The sequence below is a fragment of the Trichophyton verrucosum genome (genome assembly GCF_000151505.1).
Source record: "Trichophyton verrucosum HKI 0517 chromosome Unknown contig00041_1.f1.exp, whole genome shotgun sequence".
Classification (NCBI taxonomy): Eukaryota; Fungi; Ascomycota; class Eurotiomycetes; order Onygenales; family Arthrodermataceae; genus Trichophyton; species Trichophyton verrucosum.
In genome coordinates this window covers 22,411-43,627 of record NW_003315608.1, presented here as the reverse complement: position 1 = coordinate 43,627, position 21,217 = coordinate 22,411, and the positions used below count along the sequence as shown (strand labels likewise).

The 21,217-nt window shown below is 50.5% G+C and overlaps 8 protein-coding genes across 8 annotated transcripts; 3 read left to right on the top strand and 5 right to left on the bottom strand.

Annotated features, from left to right (window-relative positions):
• Nucleotides 1-79: 79 nt before the first annotated feature.
• Nucleotides 80-1,442, bottom strand: TRV_00539 (C6 finger domain protein, putative; the record flags this gene model as incomplete). Its single annotated transcript, XM_003025254.1, has 4 exons — nt 80-425; nt 484-596; nt 669-1,198; nt 1,307-1,442. Coding segments are annotated over 4 exons (1,125 nt in total), but the record flags the coding sequence as incomplete, so codon positions are not given.
• An 831-nt stretch (nt 1,443-2,273) lies between these two features.
• Nucleotides 2,274-4,219, bottom strand: TRV_00538 (Copper fist DNA binding domain protein; the record flags this gene model as incomplete). The annotated part of the gene is made up of 4 exons (XM_003025253.1): nt 2,274-3,394; nt 3,473-3,637; nt 3,720-4,150; nt 4,173-4,219. 4 exons carry the CDS (start codon nt 4,217-4,219, stop codon nt 2,274-2,276), a joined length of 1,764 nt encoding a protein of 587 aa, XP_003025299.1.
• An 822-nt stretch (nt 4,220-5,041) lies between these two features.
• On the top strand, nt 5,042-5,705 carry TRV_00537 (uncharacterized protein; the record flags this gene model as incomplete). Its single annotated transcript, XM_003025252.1, has 2 exons — nt 5,042-5,073; nt 5,237-5,705. The coding sequence occupies 2 exons, from the start codon at nt 5,042-5,044 to the stop codon at nt 5,703-5,705; spliced, it is 501 nt and encodes a 166-aa protein (XP_003025298.1).
• Nucleotides 5,706-11,177: 5,472 nt separating this feature from the next.
• TRV_00536 (uncharacterized protein) lies at nt 11,178-12,193 on the top strand (the record flags this gene model as incomplete). Its single annotated transcript, XM_003025251.1, has 2 exons — nt 11,178-11,249; nt 11,441-12,193. The coding sequence occupies 2 exons, from the start codon at nt 11,178-11,180 to the stop codon at nt 12,191-12,193; spliced, it is 825 nt and encodes a 274-aa protein (XP_003025297.1).
• A 1,655-nt stretch (nt 12,194-13,848) lies between these two features.
• TRV_00535 (mitochondrial dicarboxylate carrier, putative) lies at nt 13,849-14,808 on the top strand (the record flags this gene model as incomplete). The annotated part of the gene is made up of 1 exon (XM_003025250.1): nt 13,849-14,808. The coding sequence occupies one exon, from the start codon at nt 13,849-13,851 to the stop codon at nt 14,806-14,808; it is 960 nt and encodes a 319-aa protein (XP_003025296.1).
• A 666-nt stretch (nt 14,809-15,474) lies between these two features.
• TRV_00534 (chromosomal organization and DNA repair protein Mms21, putative) lies at nt 15,475-17,102 on the bottom strand (the record flags this gene model as incomplete). Its single annotated transcript, XM_003025249.1, has 2 exons — nt 15,475-16,303; nt 16,384-17,102. The coding sequence occupies 2 exons, from the start codon at nt 17,100-17,102 to the stop codon at nt 15,475-15,477; spliced, it is 1,548 nt and encodes a 515-aa protein (XP_003025295.1).
• A 271-nt stretch (nt 17,103-17,373) lies between these two features.
• Nucleotides 17,374-19,184, bottom strand: TRV_00533 (uncharacterized protein; the record flags this gene model as incomplete). The annotated part of the gene is made up of 2 exons (XM_003025248.1): nt 17,374-17,665; nt 17,722-19,184. 2 exons carry the CDS (start codon nt 19,182-19,184, stop codon nt 17,374-17,376), a joined length of 1,755 nt encoding a protein of 584 aa, XP_003025294.1.
• A 394-nt stretch (nt 19,185-19,578) lies between these two features.
• On the bottom strand, nt 19,579-21,013 carry TRV_00532 (uncharacterized protein; the record flags this gene model as incomplete). The annotated part of the gene is made up of 2 exons (XM_003025247.1): nt 19,579-20,319; nt 20,507-21,013. The coding sequence occupies 2 exons, from the start codon at nt 21,011-21,013 to the stop codon at nt 19,579-19,581; spliced, it is 1,248 nt and encodes a 415-aa protein (XP_003025293.1).
• Between the last annotated feature and the right edge of the window lie 204 nt (nt 21,014-21,217).

Genomic DNA, 21,217 nt, shown 5'->3' with positions numbered 1-21,217 from the left:
GGGATTCCAGCTTTTCTAGGTTAATGGCGGGTTGCTGTGCAGATTCAGGTAGTTCTTGGGCCCAGAACGGCTGCATTACCCGTGTACTTCCATTTTGTACTGTACCATATTCGTCTAGGGCAGCTAGATCAGCTGCATGAGCTGCATCCTTCGTTGGTCCTTGCACCGGCCATCCGCCTACTGATGTAGGCCGAGCGCCTTGGATGAAAGGGGGTTGCATGAAGGCATTAGGAAGTCCTTCAGACATGGAGAGGGTTCTCTTCCGAGTGAGACCCTGGTTATCGATAGATGGAGAGAAGTCCTGATAGCCCCGACCAGATGTGCCATCTTCGTTCATTTGCTGATAGTGCATATCCCCTGGTTGCATTGGTGGCTGCATTTGAGTCTCCAGGCTGTTGATACGGTCTGCCAGCTCCTTGATGTATCTTGTCGAGAAGGTTAGTTAGACGGAACAGTCTAGTCAAGGGATATGGACAAACTTACCCTTTGCTTGGACCTCGCTTCATTGGAACGCGGCTGAACTCGCATGTTGCGCCAGTACGGCGACAGTTTGAACATGTCTCCACACCAGCTTCCGAGGTGGCATCACATCGGACCTAAAAATATCAGTGAGTAGAAAGAACATTAGATACACACGAAATAGGCGTGCATTGGCTAAAATGACATACCTTCTTCCTACGACACTCGTCACATGCGCGAGAGACCTTTGAGCGTTTCCGGCGAGCGCTCTGGTCCCCATAGCTCAAGTCATGGTTGGGGTCGACTCCAGACTGCTGGGTAGATGAGAACTGAAGCATATGCTGCTGGCCCTGGGAAGGCTGCTGCACCTGGTGATCTTGCTGCTGTTGCTGTCGTTGCTGCTGGCGAACCTGCTGCTGGTCAACGCCCACAGTTCCGTCAGCGTTGGGCCCAGATGAGCCTAGCACCATCCCCTGGCTATGGGGCAGCCCGTTCGCCGCCGCCGCAGCAGCAGTGGCAGCAGCAGCTACCGACGCAGCGTTCCCGCCATCCACGCTGGCCCCGGCCACCTCGCGGGACAGCTCTGCAGACAAATGAAGCTCATCTGCGGTCAGATGGCGCTGGTTGGCATAGTAAGACACGGTGCCCTGCGCTATCTGAGCAGCGTTGGGCGAAGGGTACGACGGAGCTGGCGGGATCTCCGAGTGCTCTCGAGAATTCATGGTGGGCCAGTCAGGACCTGTACCCTGTTATCCAAGACGGTCTTCAGTCTCTAGCCTCTTTGTTTTTTTTTCGCTGTTGTATTTATGTGTGCCGTGTGGGTATGCGGTTGGCGGCGCGCGCGCACGAAGCTGGTACTCGATGCGTGGCGGGAGTGTTTCTTTCTCTCGTAGCCTGTCAAACACGGTCAGCTCATAGCCCTCTGACGGCCGCCTCCAGAATCGTAGACCAGGCAGCGTCAACCGGGAGCCATGGACGTCCATCCTGCAGGGCCTCCCGGCGCGTCGTTAGGACAGCTCCAGCAAAGGGCCCATCCTGCGAGCAGGGCCAATTGCACGACAACGACGTCCGTCCTCGCCCCGACGCGGCGACACCAAAAAGCAGAGGCAACAAGGGGGGAGCAAGTAACCAACTTTTGTCAACGGCGCTGAACGCGAAGCTGCCGGCTTTCCTTCTGTCCTGCCCGTCAGACGGAGCGCATTATCTAGATAGCTTTTGCTTTCGACGCGGAGGACGGGTATTGTTTTATGCGAGGCTCGCTGGCTTCCAAGTCCAGGGAAAAAAATAAAGACGAAGCGGATTTTTTTCTTTTATTTTGGCGGAAGAAAAACGGAGCGAGAGTTGCCTCTTTGGGAGGTCACCTGATGTTGTATTAGTAAGAAGTGACTAAGAGAAGTCATTACTAAGTGATGAGTAAGTGATGACTAGATAGATGAGTAAGAAATGACTAAGTGTATAGATGACTAAGATGACTAAGACGTATTTACGATTGCTCTAAAGGTCTAAATACTCTACAACGCTACAGAGCACCTCCCCCTGGGTCTATATATAATAAAAAAAAGTGGCAGACAAGAAAAGAGGAAAGGACATATGCATCACTGGTGGGAAGGTTGCTTGGTGGGGTGGGGAAAGGGGGGCGGAGGCTAGGTTTGTTCGTTTGAGGCACCAGATGGATGGTTTGAGGAACCAGCTTGAAAAACATCTATGTTCATTAAAATATCGTTCTATCGCTTCGGGAAGTCATATCGGCGTTCATGTGTGTTTTAGCATGATGCGTTAGACGGAGTGGAAGTGCGACCCAGTGGGCGGGGTGTTCACCGAGTCCATATTTGAGCCTGTTGTTGTTGTTGTTGCTGTTGCTGTTGTTGCTGTTGTTGCTCGGGGACGGAGATGGAGACCGGGGACATCATGGTACCCGGGTAGGAAGCCGAAACCCAGAGCGGCTCGTTTGCCCCGGCAGAGGTGTAGGCGGCGGGTGGGATGATCATGGGGGCGTTGCTGGCATCGACAAAGCTGCTGTGGCTTCCGCTGGCAGGATATGCCTGCGTCTGCTGCTGGTGATGGTTGTTGACGTCGACGCCGTCATTTGCTGCGTGGAGGACCGGCTCAATGGCAGCAGGCTTGTAGGTCTGAGACATGGCGAACTGGGAGGGCAGGTCGAGCTGGGAGGGCGGCGTGCTGCCCAGGTGATACATGCCGGCCTCGGAGCCGGTGCCGACGATGGGCAGCAGCTCGTCGGCATCAGAGGTGTCTCCGGACGAGGAGCGGGCCAGGCCAGGGTGGCCGAAGGTGGTGGTGTTGTAGTCATAGCTGGCATAGGAGGCTGGCTGGCTGTAGGTTGCGGTGTATGCGTCAGAGCCGTACGGCAGATCAAAGGTGGACCAGTCTATGGACGGCCCGTTTGAGATCGCCGCCTCAAAGCCAAAATCGATATCTGACGGGTAGTATAGCCCGGGAGACTGTTGTGGGTAGTCCAAGATGGGCATTGACAGGCCCATCTGGTCTGGGAAGTGCTGGTAGGGGATGTCGAGGGAGAGCTGTGCCTTCATGTCAGACACCTCTGCGACCGGGGAGCCGTTCTCAGACTTGACTCTCCGTACAGGACGAGGGGCACTGGTGACCAGGTCTGGGTACGCGGAGACGCCCTGAGAGCCGTATCCCTCATTCAGGTGGTCCATCGACAGATGAGCCAGGTCAGCGGTCCCATGGATGGTTCGGGAGCGAGGCAGCGGATATGGATGGACCCGTTTGCTGGCTTCCTTTTGCTTCTTGGAGGTGGTAATATGCGGTCTCTTGACGCCAGAGACAGTAGACCGTCTTGCCGCTGCGACGGGGCCGGTCTCGGGCACGGTTTCGAGGTTCGAGTCTCGCTTGGACGCACAGGTGCAGCGGCCGCCATGTCCACAGCAGCAGTGCTTTCGGCCACCAGCGGTTTCTAAATAAAAAAACAAGTATCAGACCCGGGTGCCTCACAAGCGGTGAAAATGACGAGGTCAAGGAAGGGCATGCTCACTCTGGCCGTCAGCAGCGGTTCCGTTCAGCGGACAATCCGCCTTGCTGTGTGGTTTCTCGCCGCACTCGCACTTTGCGTGGCTTGTCCGGGCTTTGCGTAGGCCACGACAGTGAGGACATTGCGACACTGGCCGGCCTTTCTTGTTGATATGGCTCAGGGGGCGATCTACAGGCGTAGGCAGAGCATATTAGCAGGCAAGAAGAAGAAGAAGTAGTAGTAGTAGTAGTAGTAGATGAGTCTGGCTTACCCGAGTGGTTGCAGGTGCTAACGCGATGGCCCCGGATACAAGCATCGCACGCCCATTTCTCGCCGTCAATCAACATAGCCACCGAATTGAACTGCTGCTCTGGAGTTCGGGAGGAAGAGAGTAGTAATAGTAGTAGTAGAGAAGAAAAAGATGGCTTGCAGGAGACAGCAGTAGAGTAAGACGAGGACGAGGAAGAGGGAGGAGGAGAGACGGGAGGAAGAGCTGGCGGAGATGGAGGATCCCACAGACAGACAGAGAGAGAGACGGCAGTGATCACGAAATCCGGCAGTAGAGGCCCATAGTATCTCTCACACGACAGACAGACAGACAGGAAGAGCAGCGAGAGCAGAGGCGAAGATAGCAAAGAGGAAGACAGGTACAGGAGAGGCAGAGGCAGAAGCAGAGGCAGCGAGACAGCGAGGCAGCGAGGGCTATAGAGGCCGGGACTCTGACCGACGGTGCAGACGAAGAGAGGCGGCCGGCGAGGTAGACAGACACATCGAACTCGACTGGGGGGGGGGGAGGAGGAGGCAGCGGAGGGCGGGAGGGACGTCTAATATATCCTGGGGGCCTCTTTGTGTCTCGACCGGCGGCGTCGCTTGATGCTGGCGGTGCTGGCGGTGCTGGCGGTGGCCTGGGGGGGGGAGGTTTGCTTGCTTGCTTGCTTGCTTGCTTTGCTGCTGCTGCTCGCCCGCGATCGAGGGTTGGCTGACCCGGCGGTTGGGTCCTTTTTCCTTTTCTCTCTCTCTCTCTTTGCTGGCTCTGCTGGCTCTGCTGGCTCTGGCAAGGAAAAAGCAACGACGAGTCGACAGCCGACCGAACCTCAGGCACAAGCCAGCGCCAGACGCAGCGCCCAGCGGAGAGACGAAACCAAGCAGCTTATCAGGGACTGGCGACGGGCTTTGCGGTCTGGGGGACAAAGAAGCTGGAGCAGGACTGCTAAGTTTTCAGTTTTCCGCCGGTTCTTGCGGTGCAGAAACTGAACTGCTCGATCCCTGGGCCGCTCTTATTATTAGGTTTGCTCCATGGGAGTTATGGGGCCCTTTTTTTCCAACGCAGAAGCAGAAGAACCTAGAGAGACGGACGCAGGATGGGACAGGAGTGACAGGATGGGACAGGATGGGACAGGAGTGACAGGAGGGTCTGGATGCTACGGATGGACGCAGGATGGGACAGGAGTGACAGGATGGGGCAGGATGGGACAGGAGTGACAGGATGGGACAGGATGGGACAGGAGTGACAGGAGGGTCTGGATGCTACGGATGGATTGGGTGGTCGTCTTGCCTGTCTCGCCCAAATCGAAAGCCAGGCAGGATTAATTCATGGATACGGGAGATATTCTACCCATCCTCTTGTCTGTCTGTCTGCGGCCTCCGTTGCTGGCTGTCTCACGGACCGAGCCTGGGTCAATGTCCCATCCCGCAGCATGGGACAGACAGGCTCCCTGCCGCTCTGCTGACAGACATCCCATAACCATAACCATCCCGCCCGGTCTATACTAACTAACTAGTTACTAGTTACTACGAAGTCTACCAGAGAGAAGCAGAAAGAAGCAAATACGGACAACGACGACGACGACGAAGCCAGCAGCAGCAGCAGCATGACGAAGAGAGCAACCTCTCCACCTCAAGGCGAAATCAACAGCAAATCTGGATCTCTTGGCGATTCAGGGATGGACTCAGAAAGGATATCTCGAAGCAGCAGAAGAAGCAAAGAGACCAGAGACCAGAGACTCAGAGACTCGGAGGCCTGTCCTCTCCCCCCTGCTCCAGCGTCTCTCAAGCACCATCATCAGCATCATCAGCACCAGCATCAACACCAGCATCAGCATCCCTCCCTCCCTGTCCGCGCTGTCCGGTCCTCATTGGATCAATGCATGGGGCTTTTGTGGACTGTGGATTCCAGAAGCCTTCCATGGGATTTCCGCTTTTGGCCGTAGCTAGGCCAGCTTCTTTGGCCTCTCAACGAAACAAAAAGCAAGCATAAAACAACAACATCGACCTTGTTACATTTTATTATTATGCTTCGGCATCAGGAAGGGGGATGGAGAAGGCTTCTTGAACGTCATCGGGGATTTTTTTTTTTTGTTTTTGTTTTTTGTTTTTTCTTTTTGTTTTGGCCCTCCCAAGCCACCCACCAGGGTACATACATACATACTTACATCTTCCTTCCACACCCCGCCTGGTTCCGATGTTGGGATTGCTTTCTTACGATGGGCATAGCGTATATACTCTCTGGCATCGTTTTTTGCGCCTGCTGGCCCCCTTTCGAAGAGGAAAAAAAGTGGAGGCAAGCGTCTTGCGAACCTTCCTGAGAACCTTGAGCTATTAAAAAAAGGTTGGAGGCTTTGCATCAGTCTCCTGTCCTTGGGTCCTGGAGACGAGAGAGGTGGGGAGGGATAACAAGCCGATAGCCGCTTTAGGAGACTTCGATATCTGATCCACCGCCATCGGATTTGTTGTCTACTAGGAGAGGAGAGAGGAGAGAGGAGAGATACCGTCTCCCATTCTTCCTCTTGGGAGAGAATGAACCAGCACACAGCAATGCTATACATAGTAGCACTGGAAGCAGATACATAGTTATAGGCAACAGCTGCATAACTACTGCCAGCTCAGCCTCAAGAACAGCGCTAAAGGGGTTGAAAGTGAATGCGGATGTTCAACTACTTACTCCATACTCGTGACGACAACAACTACGGGCCTACACAACAATAACCGACAGGCCCTCTTCTGCTGGCCATGGTTCGTTCCTGGGCGCCGTAAAGATGATTTGCGCTAGTATCAGAAACTACCATGCATTTCCCCCTCTCGCACCGAGCCTTTCTCTCCAAGATGTCGAAGGCCCGGAAACAGGGCATGAAACTTTCATCCTGCCTGAGCCCCGTTTCCTCCGCTTCCATTTTCCCCCCCTTGCCTGGCACAGTTTGCAATCCACATTATTGCATTTTATTCTCCTTCTACGGAGTATGCCTGTGACATTCCCTTGACCTTCGCTCCGGCCACTTGGAAACTCATCCACCCCCTTTCTCCTCTATCTCTCTCTCTCTCTCTTTATCCAACTGCGAGGTTCCCGGTACGCTTGGGGGATAGTCTCCCTCTATCCGCTTTGAAGAATTCTCCCAAGCTCGTATTTCCTGATCGACAGTTCGTCTTTCGTCTTGATCCTTGCGCAGATTATCGCCAGGCTCTTCGGAATATGCTCCTTGGCATCATCATCTAGTCATCTCTAGAGAAAGACAGAAGTATGAATCCTTGCAGTCCTAACCTGCATACTTCAAACTTTCAAACTCTCTAGTCCGTCCAACTGCCATTATTTTCTTCTTCTTCTTCTTCTTCTTCTCTCTCTTTTTTCTTTTTTACCTTTTTCTTTTCAGAAGAAGTCGCCTGCTGCCGAGTGAAGACAGGCTGGCCGTCTTCCTAAGCTTCCGAATGTTGCACACTGCATGCAAGCAATGGCTGGGATTACCAGAACTCCCCGGCTTAACAAGTTTACCATATGTCCGATCCCCAGATCCAAATTAACATTAACATCCAACTCCGCGATCTACATACGCATCGTCTTCTTTAAACACCTCAGCGCATCTCTCCTGCTGGCGCACGTCCTTTTCATGTTGACATTACTGTACCTTCCGCCACTGGGGAATTACGGAGCAAAGCACAACTCACTGCGAGCGGCGGCCGGCCCTGATGAGTAGGCACAAGCCTCTTCCGTCACCAACCCCTCCCCCAAGACGATCAATCGAAACCAGCTGACGAGGCATGGGGAGGGGTGAGATGGATTGTTTTTCACCTTAGCGCCCAAATTTCTCCAAAAGATATCAACATCCCGTCGGTTGCACCAAAATTTTGCCCACTTCGGGGCCAAAGTTAACTAAACTCGTTCAACCTTGGATCAGAACTTGGCACAGTCAAAAAGAACAATCAACATCTCGACTTTCTTCATCCAACTAAACTAGCTAGTTTTTTTTCAGACAGATATCAGCCCGTCCGTACATCTTGTCAAGAAGAGATGACAGATGCTTGGTCCAGCCAAGCCCCCTTATGGAACATTCCACCGTCCTTCTAGCTCTATACTAAAAACGGAACAAAGCCATCCTACAACTGAAGACGACCGCTATAAGCGACCCAATCAGCAACCCAATAAGGCTATCCGTTTCCTTTTAGAAAGGCCACGGAATAGGAATGGTTCCTGCCCTCCATCAAAAGCTACTTTTTTCTTGCCCCAACTAGCGCCATTGTTGTCCCCATATGACTTTACTATGGGGCATCGATGATAATGGCGTATGTCTTGTTGAACCTCTCTAGCTATGGAAAAACATGCCATTTGCGTAACCTACGAGCTCGCCTAGCTGCACACCAACCGCGTTTCACTACATATGCAGATAATATCCTCCACGGGGCAGCCAACAACAAGCCCCGTAGCACTGCGGCTTAGATGGAAACCACTATGTATATACCCATCGCCATACCGCCGGGAACCATCACATCAACGAAGCCAAGACTGTCGTTTTTTGTTGGTTACCCACACATCCTTCAGATAACTTCGGCTTATCACATACTCAAACTAATAGACACCGGTGCCGAATATCTATTTTGGTTTCTTTTATTTTTTTTTTTACCCCCTTCCCCTCATGCTTTGCCTTTAATCGGGTATCGTTTCCGTGGACCTCTCCTCCTATGATTACCCCCAGGTAAGGCTGATCCAACCCCTCGAATCAGTTATTTAGCTTCTTCTGCCGCAGGATATGACACTCCAATGCCACACTTTGTTTAGAACAAGCCTTGTGGAGGCTCATCCTAATCCGGAAGCACTAGTCTCAAGCTATGGTCACTGACAATGCTCCATACTACTGCCTCTATCTTCCTTGGGCACAGAACAGGGCCCGATACCGGATATGATGGCGTTCTCCTTCGTCTTTAGCACCTATCACGCAACAGACGTTAGAGTTCTTGCTCTCCTTACTGGCCTGGTCCACTTAGTGCTATTCATAGGACTGATTCCCTGGTGTGATTGATCACTAGATTTGGCCCCCCTCCATCTAGTATTGCCGGAAAACGTCTAGTCTGCTAGACTAGCATATCTGTGACCGCTTCAGATTCCATTGTGCTGCCATGTTCTGTTTACATGGCAGATATTACCCTAGTTCCTTTCCAGCCCCTCAAACATCACAGATGGTGTTACGAGGCAGGAAATGGCAAAATAATGTAACTTGTCTCGAAAAAGGCCATGCTCCCTTGACCATGCGTTGCTCTTGCATTCATCTAGCACGGAAAATTTCCCATGTGAATGCATAGGCACCACGATGCAAGAAGCCGCAGCCTGAGAATAAAGATTGGCCTGTATCATATCATGCATAACTACAACGCTTATGCATTGGCCTATGAGGTGTTTTTCATTTTCATTTTTTTTTTTTCCTTTCGTTCTCCTTGGCCATGATAAATGTTAGCATCAAGTCATAGTCTCGATGGAGGTATGGTCTGATGGGCCTAAATTCTGCCTTGCCTCCATGATAATTCCTAAGTGATGAACTCCATCACTTAGAACGGCTAATGCAGACTTCGTTATACCCACCCACCAAAGTTGGCTATACATGAATTGCGGCACAGCAAAGCTGTTTCATGTTTCTGAAATGGTCTACACAGTCCTGACTCGAACACATATCTAAATACCTCATATTTCATACCTATCAAGGCCCATCATAGAAGGGGACTTCTTACAGATAGATGAAGTTTTTATGATCTGACCCACACACACACACTCACTCACACGCAGTTCATAGCGAGACAGAGAAGCCTAGATAGAAAAAAATTGAGACAAACAGAAATATAGATACCCTAGCCGCCAGCTCCACTTAGATCCAACTCTCCCAGTATGCTTATCTATACCCTCCTTGCTCTTCAAAGAAAAGCAACCAGTATTGCGGTGTTCGCCGTCTGCCTTTCTCAGGTGATTTTCATGCATGATCAGACGATGCATCGTGATCTTGCCCCTGGACCGCCTTATTCCTCATCCATGGTCTTGGAATGCAGTCAGACACCCCTGCTTAGGGTTGTGAGCCCAATACTACCAACCCAATCCCTGGTTTAGACTTCATCCAGTATTCCCGCAATTCTAGTGAAGTTCATCCAGATCAAGAGCAAAGGATCTACCTGGCTTGGATATTTCGCTATCTGCCGTCATGACACATAGAAATCGACCAAGTTGTACTTTGTCGTTCTTGCGTTTGTTTCAGACAGTACTCTGCCGTTATGTACGGTGGCAAAGAGTGATGGATGATCAATGAATGTCGAGTTTCTCTTCTGGGTATCCCGTGGGTAGCTCAGCTTAATGTCTACGGTATAGCAGAATAGCTCGATTCCACATTCCAGTTGCCGATGAGACCGGCACTGGTGCCCATATGTCCGCGGAGAGGATATCCTCGAGGTGATTTCGAGGAGATAGACATGCTGGTGGCCCACAGTTTTACCTGATGAACTATTTCCTGCATGCTGTTTGATATCCGGGCTACTACTCGTAGTAGTAGTAGTCACCAGAGTGCACAAGCGAGATGTCTTGAAGATCTCCTGAATACCAACTCCATATCAAGAGACTGGAAATAAAATACATATTCCAAGTAGCAGGAAACGATGTATGGCGGCTGGTTGAAGCTGCCTAATATCGTTATGTGAAATCTGTGAGGTTGACGTTGAAGTCGAAGTGTCTTCCGTTTTGGGATACAGATGGCGGGGAGAGAACTTCACCTGCAAAATGGCCCAGAAACACCATCACCGACAGCTAAGATGATAAGAGAATTTACCGAACACATCAAGACAAGATAACACAGGAAAAAATAGAGGCTATTGCTGACTCTTATAGACATATTCTGCTTGTCACAGCCAGGGAGAAGACAGCATGTCTTACTCCAATCCTCCCTCCACCGCACTTCACGACGGAATGCTGAATCTGCCAATCCTCAAGTTCTCGTATACTACTACGTCTGCGGACTGTACCGCTCCGTTAGCGTGGACACATCTATCTGGTGGCTCCGACCTGTCGGTCAGTTTCTCTGCTATACGTGTAAGAGACGAGACCTCAAAGTGGACAAGGGAGAGCAAGCTGCTGAAAGTTTTGAAAGGGCGGGAGGTGTTGGTATGTCCACCTGAATGAAGCTCGTGGGTGTGGCCGGAGGAATGGCTAATATGACTGGGTATGGCATGCGGGTAGGAGGAGATTGATCTGGGATTACTCGCGAAGAGAGGAGCGTCTATATCTGCGGGGGATGCTAAGGCGCCAGTGGCCATCGTTGTGAAGACTCCATGTCTAGCTATACGATATCCGTCCATTGCTAACCAGGTATTTACACGGGCTATCTTTGGTGTCGATTTTACAGGGCTAACATTGCTAGACTCGTCGGTTCCAAGTGAAATTTGCCTCCGCAGGAGATTATAACCAAGCCATAGCTGTGCTAAAAGAAGCAAAATGCCCGATAACCGAGCCGCCGTCATCAGCGGTACAGATGTTACCATATACAACTCCAGCACTAAGGTCCAGGTATGCAGGGACGGACCCTCGTAATGTCCCGCCAACTCCAGAATCAATAATAACACCTTCGTGTTATTATACGGATGGATTGAGTACTCGACCGGCCTCATCAGCATTCGCAGAAACGCGGCCATCATCAATGGTAAGTACTCCCTCTTTCTGTAAAGCCTAGTCGAGGGTGAAATAACCGTGTAAATTAGGAGTCATCAATGACTCTGCCAAACCTACCTATGGCTCGCTCAAGCTCGGTCCTGGCACAGTCGCATTGTCCAAAGCCGCCACAGACAAATGCACAAGCAGAGTCAGAAGCAGAAGCACAGGTAGAATCAGCTCCTCGGCCATCAACAGCGCCAACTTTCCTCACTTCAGAGTCTATTAGCCAGCTTCTGCCACCGAAGCGAGACCTGCCATTTGCAAAGGCAAAGAAGAGGCTTGCTGAAAGATCTCCATCAGGGGTTCCCAGCCCCAAGAAAACAGGTAGAGTTGGTCAGGGAAGAGGTGGCCAGCATAATGCTTGCCCAGCAGCTGCAGAGAACGTAGCCAGAACAGCACATACGTTAATGGCAGGACCGAGCGTACAACAAGCCAGCCACAGTCTAACGAGGGGCAAAGAAGGCGAGAAAGAAGGTGAATCTGGCCGTGACATTGCAAGGCCCCTCCTTCCATCTCCGAGCATTTCGCCGCAGAAGGGAGGGGGCAAACACGGGGTGAGAAAAGACACGATCACCACCACAGATGGTGCAGTAGCGGGAGAGAAGGATATCGGCTGCTCCAAGAGCACAGGCCTCCTTCCATTTACCCGTGAAGATCTGTCGAGCTACGCTTCGCGCCCGAACGCCGAACGATCCGATCTGATCGAGTCGTGGGTATGCCAGCAATTGCAAAACGACTCGTTCATAACGCTCTGCCAGGACATGGAGGGAGTCTGGAAACGACTTGCATTTGGATTTTGATCCAAGCTGACCATGGAGGGAGGAAGAAACTAGCTGGTTATGTCAGCCACCGCAGGTAACCGATGCCTTGATGACGAAAAATAGACCATCAGTCGCGAATTTAAGAGAATCGTGCTGCAAAGGGAGAAGATGAAGGAAGAAATGCAGAGAGAAAGCCAGCTTAACTTCCCGACCAACCGCTGACCCACTGTAAAGAGGCAGGTTAGATAGCTAACTAGTACGGAGTACTTTAGCAGTTGTTGATTCTGAACAATTCTTAGATGTCAATTCCGCGTAACCATTATTAAATACCCGCTTTCTGTTCCTCAGGTACCTGGTCCAGTCCGCAACGCAGAAGGTAACACGTTAACTAATAATGCCTGATACATGGGAAGCCAGAAGGACTATCATTGTAAGCAGAACGGAAGCTTGCCGAGACTTCTGGTATGCACAGCGCACATACCTCTAACCAGGCCATCGAAGTGTGGGAAATCGAACTGTTTAGTGTCGAACACCACTCCTGTTAGGTTGAGAGCCGGTACCCTCCCGGCCCCTAGAAAAGAGATGGGGAGGATGACGGGCTAAACCAGGGGCTCAGCCAGGGGCTCTCCCAATCGCGATGCGTCGGCCATTCCCATGTACCAGACGGGCACCGTTGGGCAGGCTGTGAAGAACGGAGATCCAGACATGGCGGCACCGTACAGGACATCCATCCCTATCGACGAGATAGCTTATATTTAATTCTCCCGACCCATGTTTTGTTTTTTTACGTAACTTATCCCATCATCCGTCGCCCGTCGCCTCTGCTTGCTCGCTCGACGTCCGCCATTGACCCAAAAACATGACCCTGAGTCCAAGGGGTTTTCCGTGGCCGCGGGAAAGGAGAGCAGAAGTATCCGGGGCCAGCTGAGCTTCGGGATATCGATGAGGACGACACGGGCCCAGCTTGTAGACGGGGCAGATGCAGGATGGTTGTTGGCCTGTTGGACCAAGCTATGCCGTGGTAAGCTGTGCCTCCGCGGCCAAATTATCCGAGCTGGCGAGGAGCTATCTGCTAGCTCACCAACAGTTCGACTGTTGAGTAGCCTCATCTGCCCGGTCGACGAGTTAGCTATGCCGTAGCTGCTGCCTCCGGACAGGCTGCGCGCTGCTGTTGATATCTTGATATCTTGATGTCTCGACGGCGCTGCTATGACGTGCCCAAAGCGGAAGTACCAGGTACCCGCCGTTAGTATGGCGGGCCTGCTTAGTCAGAGGTACTAGCTACTTAGAGCGGGGTTGACACGTGCCGTCATGTGACTTGACTGCTCTCCTCCAGGAGCGGCCAGCGACTCCGCGGTTTGGCCCTTTTTTTGTCTTTGCCTCGAGCTGTAGAGCCATCGTCAGCTTCGTCTGCTACGCCTGCGAGTGACGGGAGATAGCAGTATTCTTCTCTGGCCGTTGTGCTGTCGTGTTGTGCGGCCAATGGGCAACGAACCACAAGCTGCCGTGACGGAGTATCGCCTCGCCTAGCTAGCTATCTATACATAGATACCTACCTAACCTACCCCAACAACACCAACCTCCACTTTTGCCGGCTGATATATACACACCTGCGTGTATATATATTGCGCCCAGGAACGTATCTCCACCCCCCTCTCACCATCTACAGCAGCAGTCTCGTCACAGCTATAGCCATGGCCTCTCCTCTCAAAGGAACGGCGACCTCTGCAGCAGCCAAAGCAGCCACAGAGACGAAAGCAGCCATGTCCTCGCCCTCGTCTTCCTCCACATCCTCCTTCCGCAACTCTCCCTTCATCCGGGCTGCTCTCCCTTTCTTCAACGGTGGTGTAGCCGGGATGACGGCCACGGCGTGTATCCAGCCCATCGACATGATCAAGGTCCGCCTCCAGCTCGCGGGAGAGGGTGTCAAGACCGGCCCCAAGCCCAGTGCCATAGGCGTTGCCCGCGAGATCATTGCCTCGGGCCGCGTGCTGGATCTTTACACGGGTCTTTCAGCCGGCTTGCTCCGCCAGGCCGTTTACACCACCGCTCGTCTGGGTTTCTTCGATACCTTCATGGGCATACTGAACGGCCGGGCCGCCTCCAGAGGAGAGAAGGTAACCTTCGTCCAGCGTGCGGGAGCAGGTCTCTCTGCCGGTGGTCTGGCAGCCATGATAGGCAATCCAGCCGACCTTGCCCTCATCCGCATGCAGTCCGATGGGCTTAAGCCTGCTGCTTCTCGTGCAAATTATACCTCCGTCGTCGATGCGTTGGTGCGTATCTCGCGGACTGAAGGCATCTCGGCCCTATGGGCAGGAGCCTTCCCAACCGTTGTTCGAGCCATGGCCCTTAACTTTGGCCAGCTCACTTTCTTCTCGGAGGCCAAGTCACAGCTGCAGACTCACACCAACCTCTCGGCACAGAACAGGACGTTTGCGGCGTCTGCCATTGCCGGCTTCTTTGCCAGTTTCATGTCTCTTCCCTTCGACTTTGTGAAGACCAGACTTCAGAAGCAAACCAAGGATCCAAAGACCGGTGTCCTGCCATACAAGGGGGTATTCGATTGTGCTGCGAAGGTCATTCGTGAGGAGGGCTGGTTGAGATTCTACCGCGGCTTCGGAACATATTATGTTCGCATTGCTCCACATGCGTAAGTCTCCTTTCCTTTTGACACAGACATAGTCCTCTTAATAACATTGAATCAGCATGATAACACTCATCGTCGTCGACTACCTTAACCTGATCACTTGATGTTGTTCGATTAAAGAATTTGAACTGCTGTTGAGTGACAAGTATCCACTTCGTCCCTTATGTAAGATGAGGCTCTCCACCGGTTCATGCACGGAAGATCCAACACCAACAACAACACTAAGGAACATCATCAATCAGCGTTTATATACGGATACTAGCAACATTGTTACAAGGAATGAATTTGTGGGAACTTCCGTTCCTGGGAGGACGAGAAGAAGAAGAAGCAGGAGGAGAAGTAATGAAGAACGGATGTGAGAAATGAAGCTTGCACACCTACCTGCATTAGCCTGACTTCGAAGACCAATTATATACTTACTTTGAACCACGGAGTCAGGGGGAGCTCATGACATTCTTATGGTCTAAAGAATCATGAAAGAGGAGGATTGCTGTTCTCGGCTGTATTTGCTTCTCTTACTTTCACAATGAGTCTGCGTTCGTTATTCATGGATTTTAGTACCCCGGATTCGGGTATAACATCACTTATCGTTGTTAATGTCATTTCAGTTGCTAGTCAGTTTCGTTTTTATAACTATATCCAACTAATTAAGACCATATTTTTAAAGCTTTCACTACTCCATCTGTGTATCGGGGATACGGGATGGAGATCTTGTCCTCTCGCTCTTTACAACAACCCGTCTTCCCCCGTTCGCTGCTTTGCTCCTCCTCATCAAGACACTGTCGTCTTCATCCATTTCAAGATCCTCGCCTTCACCACCATCTTCATCGTTGTTTTCTTCCGCTTCCGCTGCAGCCATGCGTATGGCCTTCTTCACCCGTCTTATCAATACAGGATCCCTCTTTAGATCATGCATTGTAATCAAAACATTGCAGACAGGACACTTGACGCATCGTATATTTCGCCCACGAGAACTGTCATTGGGTAAGGGAACAAAGGTGTTCTGACGACTTCGGTTTAACATGCTCTCGATAGCAGATCGTTCGAAGCTGTGCGGGCATTTAGTGCTGCTAACCGGCTCATTGAAAGGTTGTAGAGTAAGTGGACAAGTTATTGAGAACTTCTCAGAATTGATCATAACTTCATCATCTGAAGAAGCATCCTGCATGTCCTCTCGGGTGGGTTCTTCTTCCTCTCCCCCTTCTCCATCTTCTCCATCTTCTTCGTCATCTTCATCATGTTCGTTATCGTCATCTTCTTCACTCTCGTTATTGTTTTCATCACCCGAAGATGAAGGCTGCAGGCCCTCATCATCGACACCACCCTCGTCCATCGCACCCTCTTCAGTTTGAGCAAGTTGGGATCGCTTCTTCTTGCGCCTTTTATTTTGACTGTTAGATTCTCGTGACGCATCCAAAGATTTAAACCAGGTAGATGGATGAGGCAATGGGGGAACATCCATCGCAGAGTACTTTGACTCGTGAAGAACACGATAGAATTGCCTGTAGCTGTTGTTGGTCCCGTATCTAGCAGCATGTTAACACATAAGGCATATTTGCAAAAGTATCGAATTTTTCAGTACCTTTGTGCGAGGGAGAGTGATTCCCATTCCCTTTTCTTCTCGGCTAGTCCATCCGCAATCGTGCGAGATGCCGGTATAACCTCTACTTCAACAGGTGGTTCGGCTTCTTCGCCCTGCTCATCATCATCCGCATCACTGTCTTCTTCGTCTCGGTAGCGTCTTGCCCGTCGAGCTCTAGGATGAGGTTTTGTCGGTCCTTCCTCAGAATTTTGTGCCACTATGGTCGAAAGAAGGTCAAGCATTTTATCCGCTTGTACCTCCGTGTCAATAAGGCTCCGCATGCTCCCTTCCAATCTCTCTGTGGTATTCTTAACCAGCAGCTCAAACTGTGCCAGTTTTTCCTCTCTCTGCGCAAAATTTTCTGCTTCCCGTTGACGCTCAGCACTGCTGTCATTTCTGTCACCAGGTTCGTTATCTTTTTCCTCCCCCGCCTCCCTTTGGCGCCTTTCCTCTCTCTCCCTCCTCCGCCGCTTCAATTTCTCCAGGCGACCCTTGGCCTCTGTGAGCCTGTCATTGGTGTCCCCAACGGAGTCTGATAGCGCTCCCGTAGCATGACTTAAGTGGATCTTCAAATGGCGCGTATGAAAGGATTTAATCACTGTGTCGACCTTGCGCTTTGCGTTGGCTGTAAGCGGCGCTATTTGGGGTTCGTAGGGAGGGAGCTCAAGCGGTGCACCCATAGCTTCCGATGTGCTAGCCCGCTGCGTAGTACGGGACATTGCAGTAGATTCAGATAGACAATATCGCAAGAGAAGTGTGTTGGTTCAGTCATTCGAAGCGTTAGAATGAGTGTCGATGCTATTTGATGTTGGAGAAAAATACTCTAAGATCTGATAAGAGCGCGACGCGAAGGCGCTAGTCCCGATATAGTAGTTATATCATTGCTTCTTATTGTCTTCTAGAACTTGATAAAACAGAATGATAATAGATGGTTGCTTAAAGTTATATTATCGATCCAAGAGTGACTGCTTCAAACACTCAAGATTGACGTTAGATAGTATACAAATATCTCCTAGAGTCAGCAGCTACACCTTGTAGAAGCAAAACGCATGGTATAGACCTGGACGAGGGTGTTAGCAGGGGATCCAAGACAGAATGGAGTACAGCAAACATACTTGCTGCTTCTAGTTCATCCTCATTCACTAGCATGGAGCCGTCATTTCTAGATCGAACGCCCATACGTTCACTGAGTGGTCCTAGGACAGGATCATCCTTTTCTTCTCGCCATATATCCAAGAATGGCTTTCGGTATTGAAGCTCCAAGTTGTAATCTTCGGTTAGTCTGTACTAGTGTATGAGCAAGAATGAAATCCAAAAATGTAGGGGGTGAGAACCTACGCTCGGAATGCCTCCCATGGTACAACGTATTCCGGGATTTCCTCGACCGCCTCCTCCATAAAGTAGAAATACTTCCAGCCGAATGCAGGACGGAACACACCGTCCTCTGGGGTCTTTCCTGGAAATTTCACACGGTAGATGCTGTTCCCCCATTCAACCACATCCGTACTATCTTCTACCTCCCCATCCTCTGGCTCCTCGTTCGCTTTCTTCTTCGCATCCTCTTCCTTTTGTTTGCGTTTTTTATGCGCCTCCACAACTTTTGCGCTAATTACGTCTGAGTTAGGACCGACCCCAATGAATCGACCTCCCTTTTTGAGTAATCCAGCCACATTTTTAAGCATCTGTCTGGTCTTGACCTCGTTTTCAAAAGCATAATGCATCGTAAACATCGACACTACAACGTCGAACCCCCCTCCACCCCAGCGAGAGCTCATCATTGAGCCTCCAGGGCCAACGGACTCATCAATTCCAACTCGTTGGATTATAGGGACATCTGCAAGTGATTCACCAAAGCAATCTTTTGGAGTAAATTGAGCGTGAAAGATCGGGTTTCCTCGGCGTCCCCGGCCTCGTTGATTCTTCATTTGCATATATCGTTCGCGCGCCTGATCAAGGGAGATATCTGCCGGGTCCAAGCCAACATAAAGCTCCACAGGTTGAGGTGCCTGTTGCCATTTACCTAGGTCACCACCTTTGCCACATCCAAGGTCAACGATCAGGAGAGGTTTCTCTTCCTCTGGCGCTACAGAAGCGGAACCAGCCAAATCCCTGTCATTATGCCTGGCTAAGAAGTCTTCACTTGGGGAAAATTTCTGGATAAGTGAACTTTTAATCCAGTTATTGAAGCTGCGGAGACCCTTGATCTTGCTCTCAGTTTTTCGCCATTCTCGCCCACGTTCGGGGACAGCATTATAATGCTGCCTCACCACATCATGAACCCCGCGGGCATGTGCAGCTTGTTCAGCTTCAGCTTGCTGTTGGCGGTCTCTTTCCTCTTGCCTTCTCCTAAGAGCTTCCATGTTTGCAGCGTTTATCCTTGCACCTCCACCGGGCCTCTTGCGCTGTCGAACTGGCGCATCGGGGGAGGGAGTGCGGCGAATCGGCGAAGGGGATCGTCTCGTTTCAGGTACGGGGACATCGCGGCGAGAATAAGCAGATGGAGGTGTCTTTCCTCGTTTTCTATTCCTTTGTAGCCGTTCTTCCTGTCTCCGTCGTTTAGAGCGCGGTTGGTGCTCCTGTTGTTTCGTCTGGTCTTGCTGTTGTTCGCTCTCAGTGAGCTTTCTTTTCTTCTCATTTGGGCTCTGGGCATTCTGGGTATTCCGGATACCGTCTACCACGTCCCCGTGGGTTTCAATTGTCGAAGGAGTAGATCCATCCGTTTCTTTAACTTGGGTTTGTGGCAGCTCCGAGGTAGCTGGAGGAGAGGACTTCCCGTTAGCTTCTATGGTTGGAGCTTCCATTGGTGTGGCCCTGGCTTGCGATGCGGATGGCTATGGCCCAACCACAGAAGATGTCTTTTCTCCACCGAGGGCGTATGAGTTTAGAAGTTACAATGGGGTTTGTTAACTGTGAATGGCTTGCAGCTCTGTCTGAGATACGGTACAGTTGGACTGTTGAAGTGAGGACAAAACCGCAAACTTGTTCGCAAACTTGAAGTTTAAAATAGCCGCGGATGGTACTTATGCGCCGGCTACGCGTCTATCGCGTCTAATATTATCCATCAGCTTGGGAATCTCGGTTAGGAATGTTTGGGATACGTTAATCGCTTTCAAAGTGACTACAAGCAGATTTGGCATATATTGTATATTATGGTAAATAATAAATTAACTCAGTTAGGGTATCATAGCTTGGAATTCACTTTAGTTTTGTCTTTTTAGTTCCCTTTGGTTGAAGGACCTGTCGGACGCGCAAAAGCTTCGCCCACCACTCCCTGTCTTTGGTCTTTCTGGTCTCCTCATCTAATAACTCAGGGATGTTTTCTGTTTGGCTTGACGAGGTTTGTTCAGCTTGCAGCGGCTTATTTTTAGACCACGTATACCGTCGATGTTCGCTTTCCACCACACGGCCTAGGGCTTCCCAGCCGCATTGCCCAGACTTGTTTCCGCTCTGGGATCCAGGGTTTATCCAAGGGCAATAGTCCAGATGTTCACCAACAATATTTAATTCAGAGTAGAGAGGATCACTTCCATCTTCCCTTGGCGTATACATCCATAGTCCCAACCGCCTGAAACACGCCTTACAGCCAGCCAAGCCAGCGTTTGCTTCGCCAGCGATATCCCATCCGAAGAACGCAAGAGCAAATGCGGCCTTATTAAGAGCTGGTAATGTCTTCTCCGTGGAATCTTCTGTATCACTACTTGGCACAGAATTCGCTGGTTCACTTATCTCCGCGCGACTATCAAGGATTCCGGGTGGCAGGAAGGCCAGTGTTGATTCTAAGTTAAATTTCTCAGGCAAGATAAGAACACTTATCGGTGGAAGCCTAATACCGGCTGATACGAGATTTTTATATCGTGTCTGGAGATTCCGTAATGTCGTCTCTGCGTTAGTTAATGGCAAACGATGTATGGAGTCTATCAATATGTTAGTAAGATCCTAATAAAATATATGCTCATGTCGACGCGTAATACCATCGCAACCAGATTTCCTCCAAGGGCATTTTTCAGCATGCCCTTCAGCAATTAGATTTTGATATTTGAGGACCAATTGGGCTCCTACATTTGTGACCATCAGTAAAAGTGAGGCTAGTTCAAATCGGTTATAATTGGAAGCACGTACGAACTTCTCTCCGATCTGCTATCTTTTCACTGTCGTATTCTTCCAGCTCATCTATATCGTCGGGCAACTTAACAACAACAGAATGGCCACACCCGCCAACGCACTCAACTCGGTTCTTATCGGTGCACGACCATCCTCGCTTTGCCCATTGGACTTCATTTATAGTGTCTGGCTGCGGCTTCCACCGTTCAACGTTGCGAAACGTTTCTAGTCGTTCCAAAAATCGCTCGCGGTCCCAGGGTACAAAGCTAGGTCGTAAAGATGCGGTGGAAGGCGTCGAATGCCGGGAGATTGCTTTTTCTGAGAGTAGAACGGGTGAATCGTCGGAATTATCACTTCCTGATAATCGAACACGTTTTATTGAAGGGTTTATTTGTGCTGTTCCGTCAAGCATGAGCTTGTTGCCTGATGAGGATTGCTGTGCTGATGTTGGTTTCTGAGAGGCTCCGAGGGAGATGGAGTCTAGAACACGGTGAAACTTTCGTTTCTTTGAAGCCAAAGCATATGACATTTTCGTATTCTCGTTGTTTCTCTGGAGTTGAGCAAGGTCTGCTGTCCGTTGCAAGACCCTGTGTCCATGATAGCTGATAGCAAAGGGAGGATTATGTAATAAGGTTTAGTATTCTCTTAGGTAATCAGTCTAATTGAACATCAAACTTCTGTGATAAGTTGTTTGAACCATAAAGAATACAACTTCTAATAACCATTTATATCT